Genomic DNA, 14,526 nt, shown 5'->3' on the forward strand with positions numbered 1-14,526 from the left:
CACCCGAATTATGTATCTTGTCCAAGTTATTTATTCTATCAAGTAATATATTTTCATAAATATATTTTCTTGTATTTGTCTAAGCATGTTGTATATGTATTTTTGGTATTTTCACTCCTTAGGAGTATTTAGTGTATTTTCACGTCCTAATACACTATCACATGTAATACATACTACATACACTTAGCACAAAATTTGGTGATCAATAAATATATATATTTTTCTCAAAAATATACATACTTAATATCAATTTTAATCTTGAAGAAATCATCATTTCTTAACACAAAAATTAGGGAAACATTGGTAAAAAATTTTAGATACATTTTTAGGGAATAAGTTTCTCAAAAACTTATATTTTTTTTTCTAAGTGTCAAAATTTATAAAAATTTGACATAGTTTCCCCTAAAAATGGAGTTTCCCATGTTTCCAAAACATGCGTTTATTTTCTTTTAAATCATCAGCAACATCAACAACACAATCAAGTCTTACCATAAGCCTAGATCATGTAAATCACACTACATCATGAACTTGAGGTTCTTGTAAAAACTTGTAGTAACTTACCATGTTATTTAGTAGGTTTAGTTACCCTTAAAAAGACATGGTTGTTTGTTTGTAAACCTCATTCTTGAAGGAGTTAGTCATTTACAACTTTTAAATTGATTTTTCTAAAAATATTTCTTTTGTATTTTTCTTGTTTCATAAGTGTTTATACACTTGTTTTTCTACTAAAAATAGTGTAGGTTTGAGTAAAAGTCATGATCTTTCAAAAATCGTCTTTTGAACTTGGTTTGTTTGGAAACATCATTTGTAAATCTCGGATTCATAAGGTCATCAACTCACTTTGTTTACTTATATTTCAAGAAATCATCTTATTATCAAGTTCATATCTTTATTAGAAGATGATTATTTTATGTAGAGACATAATCATCTCCTAACTTGTTAAATCATGTTTTTAATCCTAATCTAACAAGTTTAATATGATGATCAACATCATATTATCAAGAAATCAACAAGCAATCATCAACATATTTAAAACAACATCATTCTAACAATATTACATCATGTTTCATCAATTTTTCATCTTATGTAAAGCTTTATGTTCATGATTTATGTGTATGTTCATTAGTGTTCTTGAGTTAATCATTATACAACAACTCTTAACCACTAAAATCGCAATATAATAAAGTGAAGAAAAGGTTGAAGATGATGTTTTTGAAGTTACAGAGAAGAAGAAAGAAGATTGAATAAAATTGATTAAAATACCCTTCATCTTTATTTTAAATTTTTGCACGTGTCATACTCATGTTGCTTCCTATCCTTCCTAGCCAAAATAAACTTGCTATTTGATCTTCACTTGAGATTATATAAAATAAATGGCATAAGTCTTATGTAGAAAATATCCACAATATTGCAAGGGTCGATTTTTCCACGAAAGGCAGTGGACTCGTGGGTCTCCGGTGTATTTATCTCGAATCAAACATACATTCATACATACCCACCATTACAAATAAAAACAACTCCCTTGCAGTTTGGTGTATAATCCTTTTTTCCTTACGGATATGAAGTTTTTTCAATTATGCCTGCACTTACTCACTTTCCTTTTAATAACAGCAACAGCACCCGCGATTGCAAAGTACGCCAAGAGAGGGTGCAATGGTAAGTGCGGGAGAGTTAGGATTCCATACCCTTTTGGAATCGGTGCTGGATGTTCTTTCAATAAATGGTACATCATTGGTTGCAACAACTCGAAGCCATATCTACCTGCACTCAGCAACCTGGAAGTCTTGGGTATAAACTTGAGAAATCAAACAGTCACTGTTAATGCGCCAAAGACCTCTGATTGCGGAAACCTAGTTCAGAGTAGCAGTCAGACCACCAGCTTCGATCTCGGTGAGAGCCCCTTCTGGTTTTCCAAATCACACAATAAATTTGTTTTCGAGGGGTGTGGAACTGCTGCTATGATGGATGGTGGGAGCGTGGTCACAGGGTGTTCAACGGCTTGTCCTGGTGTTACATTTAGCGATAGAAACAACTGTTTTGGAATCGGTTGTTGCAAAACTGCAATACCTTATTATGTCAAGTCGTACAGCATTAACTTGACAGGCTTGGAAAGGCAAGGGGACGATGGGGGTTGTGGTTCTGCCTTCTTGGTGGATGAAACTCTATATAACCAAGGAAGGTTTTCTGACCCATATATTTTCAAGAATACGTCAGTTATTCCAACGTCACTTCTGTGGACTCTAACAGACTCTAATAAGTTAACTTGTTGTGATAACCGTACCCCAGTAAGGCGCAGAGTGGATGTGTTCAATGATACTCCAGTGGATACATGGAAATGCGGCAACTACTATACAGCGTCATCAGAAGATAGCCCTTATTTAATAGATGGATGCAGGGACTCTGGTATGCAATAATTCAATATACAACATCAAAAAAAGAATTTACAACGTCAAATAGTTTATTTCTTCTCTTAAAATCACTTTTTTTATATTTTTTACATGCGAATAGCTTCTAGCTCAAGTGGTAGGAGGACTTGTGTTCTTTTTTGAACACTCAAGTTCAATTCTCATTTGGTGCAAAAAAGGAGTGAGACACTGGTGGGCAGTGATAGGAGACCCAGGGAAACCTGGGTTCGATCCTTGAGTCAAACGGGTTTTACCAGTAATTTTATCGTCGTGCTTGCGGGTGGGTTACCGGGTTTTACACGGAATTGGTGGTGGACGACTCGGGTACTCTCAGAGTACTCCGTTTGTCTAGTGGGTGCCCCGAGAATACTCGGGATTGATTTGTTGACCGTTCAAAAAAAAAATATATTTTTTACACATGTGTAAATGGCAAACTTACATATGTGTAAATTTTTCTTATTTACGAATTCACGTAAATTTAAATGTGTAAATCCAATTTCTAACATTGTATTGGAGTAATAATGATAATTGTAAAAAGAAATTTTGAAATTCAATTGTTTTTTACCAAATTCTTGTGGTTTTTTCGTTCGTTCTCATGGTTCTCGCAATATTTAGCGTTCCCATTTAAGTCATCCCCCCCCCCCCACACACACACACATATATATATATATAGGTAGAGGATCCTGTAAAAAGTGCTCAAAGTGTAAGAAGTGTATTATAACACTATATATAATACTATATAACACCATATAAACACCGTATAATAATATGTAACAACATATAATACTATATAACACTATGTAACACTATATATCATTATATAACAAATATAACACTATACATCTATCATAGACATGTTATCAGACAACCTATAGTGTTATATTTGTTATATAATGATATATAGTGTTACATAGTGTTATATGGTATTATATGGTGTTACATATTGTTATACGGTGTTTATATGGTGTTATATAGTATTATATATAGTGTTATAATACACTTCTTACACTTCTCACACTTTAGGCCCTTTTTACACTATCCTTACCCTATATATATATATATATATATATATATATATATATATATATATATATATATATATATCTTTTTATAATTTTGGTATGTATTTCAGTGTAAAGTATGTATTTGTTTATTTTGCTATTTAAGATTTTTAATTTGAGTTTTAAATTTGATAAACATGTAACATAGCCCGTTGCTAACACTATTTTAATTTGAGTTTCAAATTTGATAAACACTAGTTTAAAACCACGTGTATTAGATGGGTTGAATAAATGTAATTTCATATAATAAAATAATATATCTTTAAAAAACCATGTGTATTACACGAATTGAATAATTATAATTTTATATATTAATTAAATGATAATAAAGTTATTATTTAAGAATCCCATGTACAGGTTGAATAAATAGACTTTTATATATTAAATAATAAAAAAGTTATATATTTAAAAACCCCGTGTATTACACGGATATAATAAATGTAGTTTTGTATATTAATAATAAATCTTTAAAAAAACCTTGTATATTAAATAGGTTGAATAAATCTATTTTCATATATCAGATAATATTAAAAGTTATATACAATTCGATTTATAAATTAAGTAATAAAATCGGTATAATATTTTTTTAATTAATGAAAATAAAAAAAATATACTAATACAAAGTTTGGTTTTCATGATACATAATTTGGTTTATTTAAATACTATCTTAAATTTAAGGATAATATTTTATTAGAAAAGTGTAAGAATTCAAAATAGAGAAACCAAATTTTTAAAAATCTTTGGGGATTAGTGACTGATTTTTAATGATGGCCTACATAATAAAAAAAATAAAAGAAAAAAAAATATGAAATCATCTTGGCTAATTACGGATGTATTTTCATATGTATAATATTAAACCTTTATCTTGAATCAAAATGATTGATAAGTATCATGTTTATTTGAATTTGATAAATTAAATAAGGAAAATAGGGAAAAAATATTTTAGATGAGAAAACAAAAAATAAATAGCTCCAATGAATGACACATGTCTTTCGTAGGTTTCTTTTATTATACAGTACTAGCGGTAAGACCCGTGTGAAAACACGGGTGGCTTTTAGAAAACCATGCATAACACATTTTTATAGAAAGTAAAAAAAAATAATTAGTGCAGACTTACAAAATTGATATAAACTAATGGTCAATAGGTTTAGTCAACAGGAATTCCATTATGTTGATAACCAAATCACTGTTGTCTATCGACTGTTAAAAACCTCTGTTACTTTCCAACAGACTTTGCTAAAAACTGTCAACCATTATCTCCAATGAATGACACGTGTCCTTCGTAGGTTTTTTTTTTATTATATAGTATAGATAGATGTTATTATATTCCAATATTAAGTTATTTCAAGCTTACCATTAACTCTTATTCCTTCCGATAGCAATTCCAAAATACGCCAAGACAGGATGCAAAGATAAGTGTGGGAATGTGACGATCCCATACCCTTTTGGAATTGGTGCGGATTGCTCTGTCAATAAATGGTACATAGTTGATTGCAACTCCTCCACGCCATATCTACCAGCACTCAACCACCTGGAACTCTTGGATGTAAACTTGGAAGAACAGATAGTCAATGTTAGTGCATCTTGGATCCCTTATTGCCAAAGCCCAGTTCGAAATAGCAGTGAGATTATGGGCGTTGAATTTGGTAGTAGCCCCTTCTGGTTTTCCAAATCACACAATAAATTTGTTTTTGAGGGGTGTGGTACTGCTTCTATGCATATGGATAACGGGAGTATAATCACAGGGTGTTCATCGACTTGCCGCCACGATACACTTGGTGATAGAAACAACTGTTTTGGAAATGGTTGTTGCCAAACTGCAATTCCTCATTATCTCAAGTCATACAACATTAATCTCACCGGCTTGATAGAGGAAAAAGGTTGTCGGTCTGCCTTTTTGGTGGAAGATGAAACTTCATATGAGAAATCTGACGAAGGAAGGTTTTCTAACCCGTCTATTGTAAGGAGGAAAACATCTGTTATTGTCATGTCACTTATGTGGACGCTAAAAGATTCCGATCAAGTAACTTGTTGTTATAACTACCCCTATGAAAGAATCTTAATGGATATGTTTAATGGTACGACAGTGGATACACTGATATGCTACAATGAATGGTCAACAGAAGGAACCCCCTATTTAGTAGATGGATGCAAGTTCGATAATGGTAAGTATTTATTTTTTGTTATTCATGGTGAGTTCTTTTATATGTTTGTTTTGTGACATGGAACTTCATCTTATAGAAGAAAAGCCTACGGAAGAGTGTCGAAGGTGCCAAGATATTGGAGGTAACTGTAGATGGGACACGATACTTGACGTTGATGATGAACTTTTCAGTCGGACTTTCAATTGTATTCATGATGGAGAAAGAACTTCCTTGCGTGTAATTCTTGGTAATGTTTTTTTTTTTTTCTTTATACTTTTTATCCCTATTAGACACATGTAGTTATAAGAATTAGAGGTAATATTATGAAAATATAGTTGGAAATTGTTATTGTTTAAATATGGTTAATATATCATATCTCAACATTGTAAAACCCTAATTAAAATCAATACAAATAATTACAATTACAATTACACACACTTAAATGTGTTTTAACTTGGTATGAGAGCTAACCATTTCCGCGACCTTGCCATCGCCGTTTGCCCACCACTCCCCGACACACCGGAGCTTGTTTTTCACTTCGATGACATTTTCGTAAGCAACACCTAGGTGACACTACAATGGGCGACACTCTAGCGACATTCCTACAATGGCCACGATTGCCCCTCTAACTCCACAAGAAAAAACTGGACCGAACTCGCACAAGTTTGATTTCACCTTTTTTTCTTACAAACTACCCGTACAAGAAGACCATGATTGAACCTTTCATGACCACAAAAAACGTTTTTTTGTCGCGTTGACGGCTCAATCCCTTTTTCCTGATCTATCTATTGCCAAAAAATCTAATGCTACTGTTGCAGACACCATGTCAATCTAACTTATACAACATGGATTGCAAATGATGCTCATGTTCGCATGTTCGCATGATTATCATGTTTACGATCTCTCAAGCATATTTTCCACATGTTTAAGGCACAACTACTCGTGAGCTTTACGACTCTCTTACTTGAGGTTATGCCCCGCGTACGTTTTTTTTAAGGAATACACGGTTAAGCCACAATTCTTAAATTGAAGATGAAATGGGATGAGACAACACTTGCCTACCTTAGTCGTGCACAAGAATGTGTATTCGCGCTTGATAACATTGATGAACTAGTAAAAGACAAAGATCTGGTCTTGCATGTAATAAATAGCTTACATGACAAATATAGCTTAAAACAAATATTCTGGCTCATCCACTTCCTTTAGCATTTAATGAACTATTTAGTCTACTCACAGACCACGACTACATAGTTACAAAGCCTTCACAGCCCACTGATGTTGTCGCTGTAGGTCCCTATCCGGTGGATGACGAACCTCAAACCTTGTTATACTAACTCACTAGCGAGTGCGGAATCCAAGCTAGCAAGCAAACCGGGATTAAACAAGTATGAACACAAGCACACACGGGTTCACCGATTAACACAACTTGTATTAATGCAATGAGGGTTCGGTTATAAGCTCAATGCTTACAGAAATGTTCTATAAACTCTCAAAGTGTGTGTGTGAGTTTTGGACAGAATGCTCTCAAAGCTCTCTATCTCTCGGATGTGCAAATGGCAGAACTTTCAGAACTTACTCACACATACACTGCATGGGTATATATATACCCAGCCCATGATGCCAGATCGAAGGATCCGATAGATGGTCCGAAGGATCATCTATCGAGGATAAGTTGTTCGAATCATCAGCATTGACCTCGAAGGATCATCCTTCGAGGTCTAACAGTCGAACTATATCTTTCGTGCACCTCGAAGGATCAACAGAATCCTTCGAGAAGCTATCCTTCGATCAGAACATCTTTCAATATACAAACTGTTGTCCAAGTCAAACCGGAGGATGGTTGACTTGGTCAACTTACAACACAAATCAGGACATTGTTACATACAGACCGAATACAGACAAAGTACAGACACAAGTGCACCAACAAACTCCCCCTTGGCTGTAGCTTTGTCTTTATCTTCTATGGTTGTAGACTCGTCTCGAACTTCGACGGTCTTGGGTCTTCGAGTTCTCAAAACTCTGATGTCCTTTCAAGTCTTCAAAGTCGGAGGATCTTCAAAGTCTTCACGTCTTGAAAGCAGAGAGTGTATCAACAAACTACCCGTATCATGTAGGAAGTGTGTTGACAAACTCCCCCTTAACATAAGCTCCCCCTTGAGTTATGCTCGTGAAATACTTTATCTTTATGAAGTGAGATCCTTGTGGTGTTGACGATGGTCAGCGGCAACTCGATTATCTTCATCATTTGAGTGCCTTCATGTCGTGTCTTCATTCCAAAGCTTTGTCATCGACCATGTTCTCCTAGCCTTTAGAATCTGCACATGCAAGAAATCTAAACGCATAATGAGAACAACTGCTTGGAATATAGTTAATCATAAACAAGTGACACACTCATGACCATGTCACAATCAAACACCGTCCGACAGTTTGAAAGTTTAATAAATTTGTCAATTTTAGATTTAACTTTCAAAACTTGCAAATTTTGACCGTTTATGAAGATTTAGTCAGTTCGGTTTTCGTTCAGGTTTCAGGTAACGAAGACTTGAGTTCCAACATCGTACGATCGAAAATAAAGTAGAAATAAAATCTTTTTGGCTTTTATAAAGTTTACATTAAAACACACCTAAAATCTTTTTGGTATTTTTGAAAGTAAAAGACAACAATTTAAAATCCTTTGAGTGTTATCAAACGACATCACCGCTAATGTCGTGCTGATATGCACCAAACGACGAAACTGTTTTAAAAGAAAACAATAAAAGTTAAGCAGTAAATAACTATATACAGACATTCTTTTTGCGAGTTTCGAGGGTAAGAGAATCATATCAGTGTACGGTCATGCCAAAACACTCTTGTTGTTCAGTTAGTTAATATTAAGATAAGCATCCTATAACAATTATCGGTATTGTTGTCCACTTAAGCTCAACTTATCAGATGTAATCATGGCGAGGGGATACGTTAAGGTATGATTTATACTTATCGACCGATGTTCATCCACATCACGACACATTCCCGTATCAAGGTATGCACGAGAGTTCATCTTACCGGTGAGTATACCGATTATCATCTGTTTGACCGTATAAATTGTGAGATACTCACTTATTTTGATTTGAAAACCAAGCCCTTTGTGATATAATCACTTATTAATGAGGAACTTGATTTTCGTATGCATGAGGGCACAGGTGCAAGTCCGTGAACAGGTCAGTACTTCCGTACAGCAGAGAGACGAACTTGACACCCGGAAAAATGTGATATTTTATCACTTATTTGATTTGGACATGTGATTGTTTATCACTTATTGAGGTCAAATGCAGTATGTAATATGTACACGTATGTATAGTATCATGGAAGATCTAGACTTGCGTCCCCGTTATTTTTCGGTAAAAGATACAACCATGATACCCAGATGATAAGCAGCATAAAGACCGAATATCTCAGAACCTCGGCAATCTATCAAACGAAATTTCGGTACTAAGACCATATGCCAATGAATGGTTCCCACCTGGTCTTCAGTCGATTAAGATTTATATCACCCTGCACACTTTAAAATGATTGTGAGCCTACCGATACATCTTATATAGAGCTGCTTATCGTTTTTCATTTAATGTTTAAAGAGGTATGGATAGACCACTGATGTACTATCATTTTCTCTTTTGCTCGCCAGGAAACTCATTTTTGTTTTTCTATTGTTTTTGTGTTTTTGAAATTTTTCGATGTTTTTGGATTTTCAGATTTTGGATTTACTCCCCCTAAAATCAATAAACTAAGACAAATTTAAAACACAAAGATATTTACAAAAATGATTTTCCGATGTTGGTTTTACTCTTGCTTGACCTTAATGCCGTTTACCAATAATAAAAAGTCAAATCTTGATTTGTCAAAAGCTTTGGTAAATAAGTCGGCACGTTGGTCATCGGTGTGGACCTTAACAACATCGATTAGCCTTTTCTCAAAGCAATCACGTATGAAGTGATATTTGATTTCGATGTGTTTGGTCTTTGAATGCTGCACAGGATTTCTAGTGATATCTAAAGCAGCAGAATTATCAACGTAAATAGGAGTAGTTAGGAATTCAAAACCGTAGTCCCGCATTTGTTGTTGGATCGTAAGAACTTGGGAGCAACAACTTGAGGCAGCAATGTATTCAGCTTCGCATGTTGATGTAGCTACACACGTCTGCTTCTTGCACTGCCATGTGACTAGGCGATTTCCTAAGAACTGACATCCAGCCGTTGTGGATTTGCCGTCGATTTTGCATCCGCCAAAATCAGAATCACTGAAAGCTACCAATTCAAAGTTATTATCCCTAGGGTACCACAGACCGGTGTCAGGGTACGCCTTCAAATAACAAAAAATCCTTTTAACAGCAGCAAGATGTGAGGCCTTCGGGTTAACTTGATATCTGGCAAGCAGGCATGTTGGGTACATTATGTCTGGCCTTGATGCTGTGAGGTACATAAGAGATCCGATCATAGCGCGATAGTTTGAGGGACTAACAGCTTCTCCCTTCAAATCTGGAGTAATTCCGTGATTAGTTGGCAATGGGGTACCAATGGGCGTTGCATCAGACATCTGGAACCGGCTCAAGATGTCACCAACATATTTAGTCTGATGGATGAATATCCCAGACTCCGTTTGTTGTACTTGTAGGCCCAAGAAGAAAGTCATTTCCCCCATAGCACTCATCTCGAATTTATCCTGCATGATGCGCTCGAATTCCCTACACAAGACATCATTAGTAGAACCAAAAATAATGTCATCAACGTATACCTGTACCAGAAGAAGATCTCCATCTTGTTCTTTGATGAAAAGAGTACAGTCGATAAGACCTCTACGAAAACCGTTCTCCAGCAGATAGTGTGATAAGGTTGCATACCAAGCTCGCGGTGCTTGATGAAGACCATAAAGAGCTTTGTTGAGCAACCAAACCCGATCGGGATGGATAGGATCTTCAAAACCTGGAGGCTGTTCGACGTACACCTCTTCTTCAACCACACCATGTAAAAATGCACTTTTCACGTCCATCTGATAGACCTTGAATCCTTTGAAGGACGCATAGGCTAGAAAGATTCGAATTGCTTCGAGACGTGCCACTGGTGCATAGACTTCGTTGTAGTCGATCCCTTCAATCTGACGAAAACCTTGAACGACTAAACGTGCTTTGTTTCGGATAACAACTCCGCGGTCATCCTTTTTGCATTTGAAAACCCAACGGGTACCAATCTTCTTGTATCCAGCAGGTTTCTCTACTAGTTTCCAGACACCCAGCTTCTGGAATTGTTGCAGTTCTTCCTGCATTGCTTCAACCCAAGCATTATCTTTCAAGGCTTCTTTCCACGTTCTTGGTTCTTCCTGTGAGACATAACACGCGAAAGACCAATCGTTTTGTTGCCCGGATTCTCGAATAGCTGCATACAAGCCTGCATTGTTGTTATTTCGCAACATGTTTCTTGTTTGAACGCCACTCTGCACATTTCCAATGATGTTTTGTTGAGAATGGGTATTATGAATCCTTGTTTCTGGATTATCTGGAACTGGAACATTTATACCCAGGTTGTTGAGGTTAAGATCAACAACCAATTCAAGGCCCGGAATTGACGAAGAGGATGATGCAGTAGCCTCAGCCGTTCTATGGGCATCCACTGGAGGAGTACCCTCTGAAGTACCATGAACTGCTGTTGTAGGAGCTTCCTGATCTGCATCTAGAAATTCATCATCCTCTGAAGATTCGTTCAATTCATTTGCATCATGAAAATCCTCATTGTTGAGAGTATTATTGTTCACCGAAGAAGATGGTTCGTGATTAACAAGAATTGGACGAACCACCGGTGAAACTGTTGCATTGTCACTCTCGAAAAACATCCTAGCCGCAGCATTTTCTTCAACGGCTTCAACATTGATCGAATTGAAGAAGTCATCGTACTCAAACATCCAAGGTTGACCCGGATTTTTGACTGGCAAGGTGTGCCTTTGTACTCTGACCTCAGACCATTCCTCGACCCTTTTAGTCTCTAGATTCCAGACTCGTAAGTTAGGGGTGGCATACCCAAGAAAGTATCCATCAATTGCTCTTGCCCCAAACTTTCCATTAGGATCGATTATTGTGCAAGGAGCTCCAAACGGTTCGAGATAGGACAAATCTGGTTTCCGTTTTTGAAGAAGCTCAAAGCAGGTCTTGTTGTGCCTTTTTACTGTAAGGACTCTGTTCAATGTGTAACATGCAGAGGCCACAGCTTCAGACCGAATACAGACAAAGTACAGACACAAGTGCACCAACAGTCGCCTTTATTGCCTCAACAACATAAGCTCAAACTCCGCAGCAACATTTGAACCTCCAAAACATGGCATCTCAACTCGGCTATCAGCTTTTACCATACGTCACTGGTGCAGCTCCGCCACCCCAAGCTTTTTACAACTGTCGTTCTCCCAACAATCGGGGGCTATAACAGAGGTAGACTTGTATTCAATTGTGGCAACTACAACAACAACAAAAAACAGTGGTAAAAGGTTGCAGTCATGGTCGTAGTCAGTTCACTTTGGCAATATCTTTGGCACACACAACAAATGTTGCATTTGACATCTTTCTTTAGATTGCCCTAACCGTGATCCATCTACTTATCGCAATCATCCAAATGCCAAGTATTTTAACTATGCTAATGTGGAATCTCAACAAGGCTCCCCAGGATCACCATGCTGATGTGCAATCTCAATAGTTATGTAACCCCGGATTTGGCAAGTCTGGACAATTCTGAGGCATATCATGGCGATGACTTCCTTCGTGTTGGTAATGGTAAAGGTCTTCTATCAATCATGCCCAACAAAATCCCACAAATAGCGAAGCTATTGGTAGGGTCTAGGGAGGGTGGGATGTAGCCACACCTTACCTCTACCCCTAGGGATAGAGAGCCTGCTTCGACTGAGACCCTCAGCTCCAAAACACCCAAAAAATAAATAGAACATGAGGTGTGTGTGTGTATGAAACTACCAATATAATATGAGTGGTGAAAGAGTACATGGTAAACAAGACAAATATAACAACACAAACAACCTATACACATAGATGCACAGGGCCGTTTCTACGTTTTCGGAGGCCCTATGCGAACTACGAAGTGGAGGCCCTTTTGCAAAATTATCATTTTCAATATATTTAGTAACAAAACCCACCTTCTTTACCCGGGCTTGGGACAAACAATATTAAAAACAAAAAAATTAGTTAAAAAAATTTAAAGTCACATGTTTTTGTCGATAGGGAGGGTTATATTGAGAACGCTAAATATTGCGAGAACCGTGAAAACGAATGAGAAAACCAATCAAAACCGAATTTCTTTAATACAAAACTCATTCTAATTAAAATACAACATCAAAAAAGAATTCACAACATCGGATGATTCATTTCTCATCTCAAAATCATTCTTACTAGATTTTTTACACATGTGTAAATTTTCGTTATTTACGAATTCACATAAATTTAAACGTGTAAATTTAATTTCTAACATTGTATTCGAATAATAATGACAAGTGTAAAAAGAAATTTTGATTTTGAATTATTTTTGACCAAATTCTCGTGGTTTTTTCATTCGTACTCACGGTTCTCGCGATATTTAGCATTCTCATTTAAACTCTCCTCTTTATAGATATAGTATATGTTCAAATAAAAATTATTTTTCTAGCTTTACTTGAGGCAAAATGTTTGATGAAATTATTGTAATCAAGTTATTCTAAAAAAAAACTTTTTCGATTGATATAATAGCTAATGATTGTAGGCCTTTTAATTTGGGTAATAAACTAATGGGTTGTTTCAATTACAAGCCTTTTTAGTGGGCTGTTCAATATATTATCTTGTAATAACTGAGCCTGGTATAAAGAAAACACACCAAATTTTGGAGGCCTTTTAAATTGGGTGGCCCCATGCCTAGGGTCTGAAGCCCTTTGGGCCGGCCCTGTAGATACATATCTACCACCATATACTACACCTAAGACACAATTGTACCCTCCCCTAAAAATCCTTAACCTTAATCATACGTCTCCACGAACTCTTATCATGGACCATCTTCTCAGAGAGGTGCAATCTTTGCAAATCCTATCTAATCCGCTCATCCCAAGCAATTTTGGGTCTGCCTCTAATTCTTAAACTTTCACTCCTTACCCAAATCTTTCAACATTTCCGACATTCTCCATGTTCCTGGAAAAAAAAACCTCTATACGTCCAAAAAAAATTTCTTGATAACAATGTATTCTTTGAATTTCACTCAACTTGATACATCCCAACTTTCTTTTATGGGAGCATATTTCCTTACGGCAAGATAATCATTCATAACTAATTTCTCCACTAATGCCTATGGTCGAGTAGGAGTAAGAATACTGAACACACCACCGGTGGTTGTGTCCGATGTGTGTCTCGATTCAGTGAAAAGTACCTCGTAGAATATTTGGCATGTAAGCCGAATCTCTAAACTGTGATGTGGCTATTTCTTGATTAACTCTTTGACTCTTTCCCAAGCTTCATATAGAATCTCATCTTCTTTTTGTTCGAATATCACTTCGGAGTTTATTCGTCTTATTTGGTAGAAAATACTTAGTTAAGGATTTTTAACCGTTATTTCGTAGGTGGTAACCGAACCTCTTAGTAAGGATGTAAGCCAATGCCGGGCCTTTCCGCCCAAAGAAAATGGGAACAAATTAAGTTTGATATCATCAGCGTATATCGCAAAGTTGTAATAACACTTGACATGAGAATTTGGATCTTCAGCTTCAAAGTCATTGAACTGAGAACTGATTTGGATCAATTAAATGATCGGAGTAGGGACTTGAAAAAATTAAGCTGCAATATCATGTCGAGTGACACTAGGAATTGGAGTCACAAATGGTCTTACATAATCAGCTATAGATCTTCATGGATTTGCCATTTTTTGGTTGAAT

General features: G+C 36.1%; 1 protein-coding gene and 1 pseudogene across 1 annotated transcript in view; both read left to right on the forward strand.

Moving 5' to 3' along the window:
- Window positions 1-1,402: 1,402 nt before the first annotated feature.
- The window catches only part of LOC110877291 (wall-associated receptor kinase-like 8), a 59,276-nt gene continuing 46,152 nt past the window's right edge, over window positions 1,403-14,526 (forward strand). Inside the window, exons 1-3 of the mRNA XM_022125445.2 lie at window positions 1,403-2,403; window positions 4,846-5,631; window positions 5,708-5,857. Of these exons, the coding sequence (XP_021981137.2) occupies window positions 1,560-2,403; window positions 4,846-5,631; window positions 5,708-5,857 (1,780 nt within the window). The 5' untranslated portion in view covers window positions 1,403-1,559. The remainder of the gene's footprint in view (window positions 2,404-4,845; window positions 5,632-5,707; window positions 5,858-14,526) is intronic.
- Window positions 14,059-14,157, forward strand: LOC118482320 (annotated as a pseudogene).

This window comes from Helianthus annuus, chromosome 9 (assembly GCF_002127325.2).
Source record: "Helianthus annuus cultivar XRQ/B chromosome 9, HanXRQr2.0-SUNRISE, whole genome shotgun sequence".
In the NCBI taxonomy this organism is placed as follows: Eukaryota; Viridiplantae; Streptophyta; class Magnoliopsida; order Asterales; family Asteraceae; genus Helianthus; species Helianthus annuus.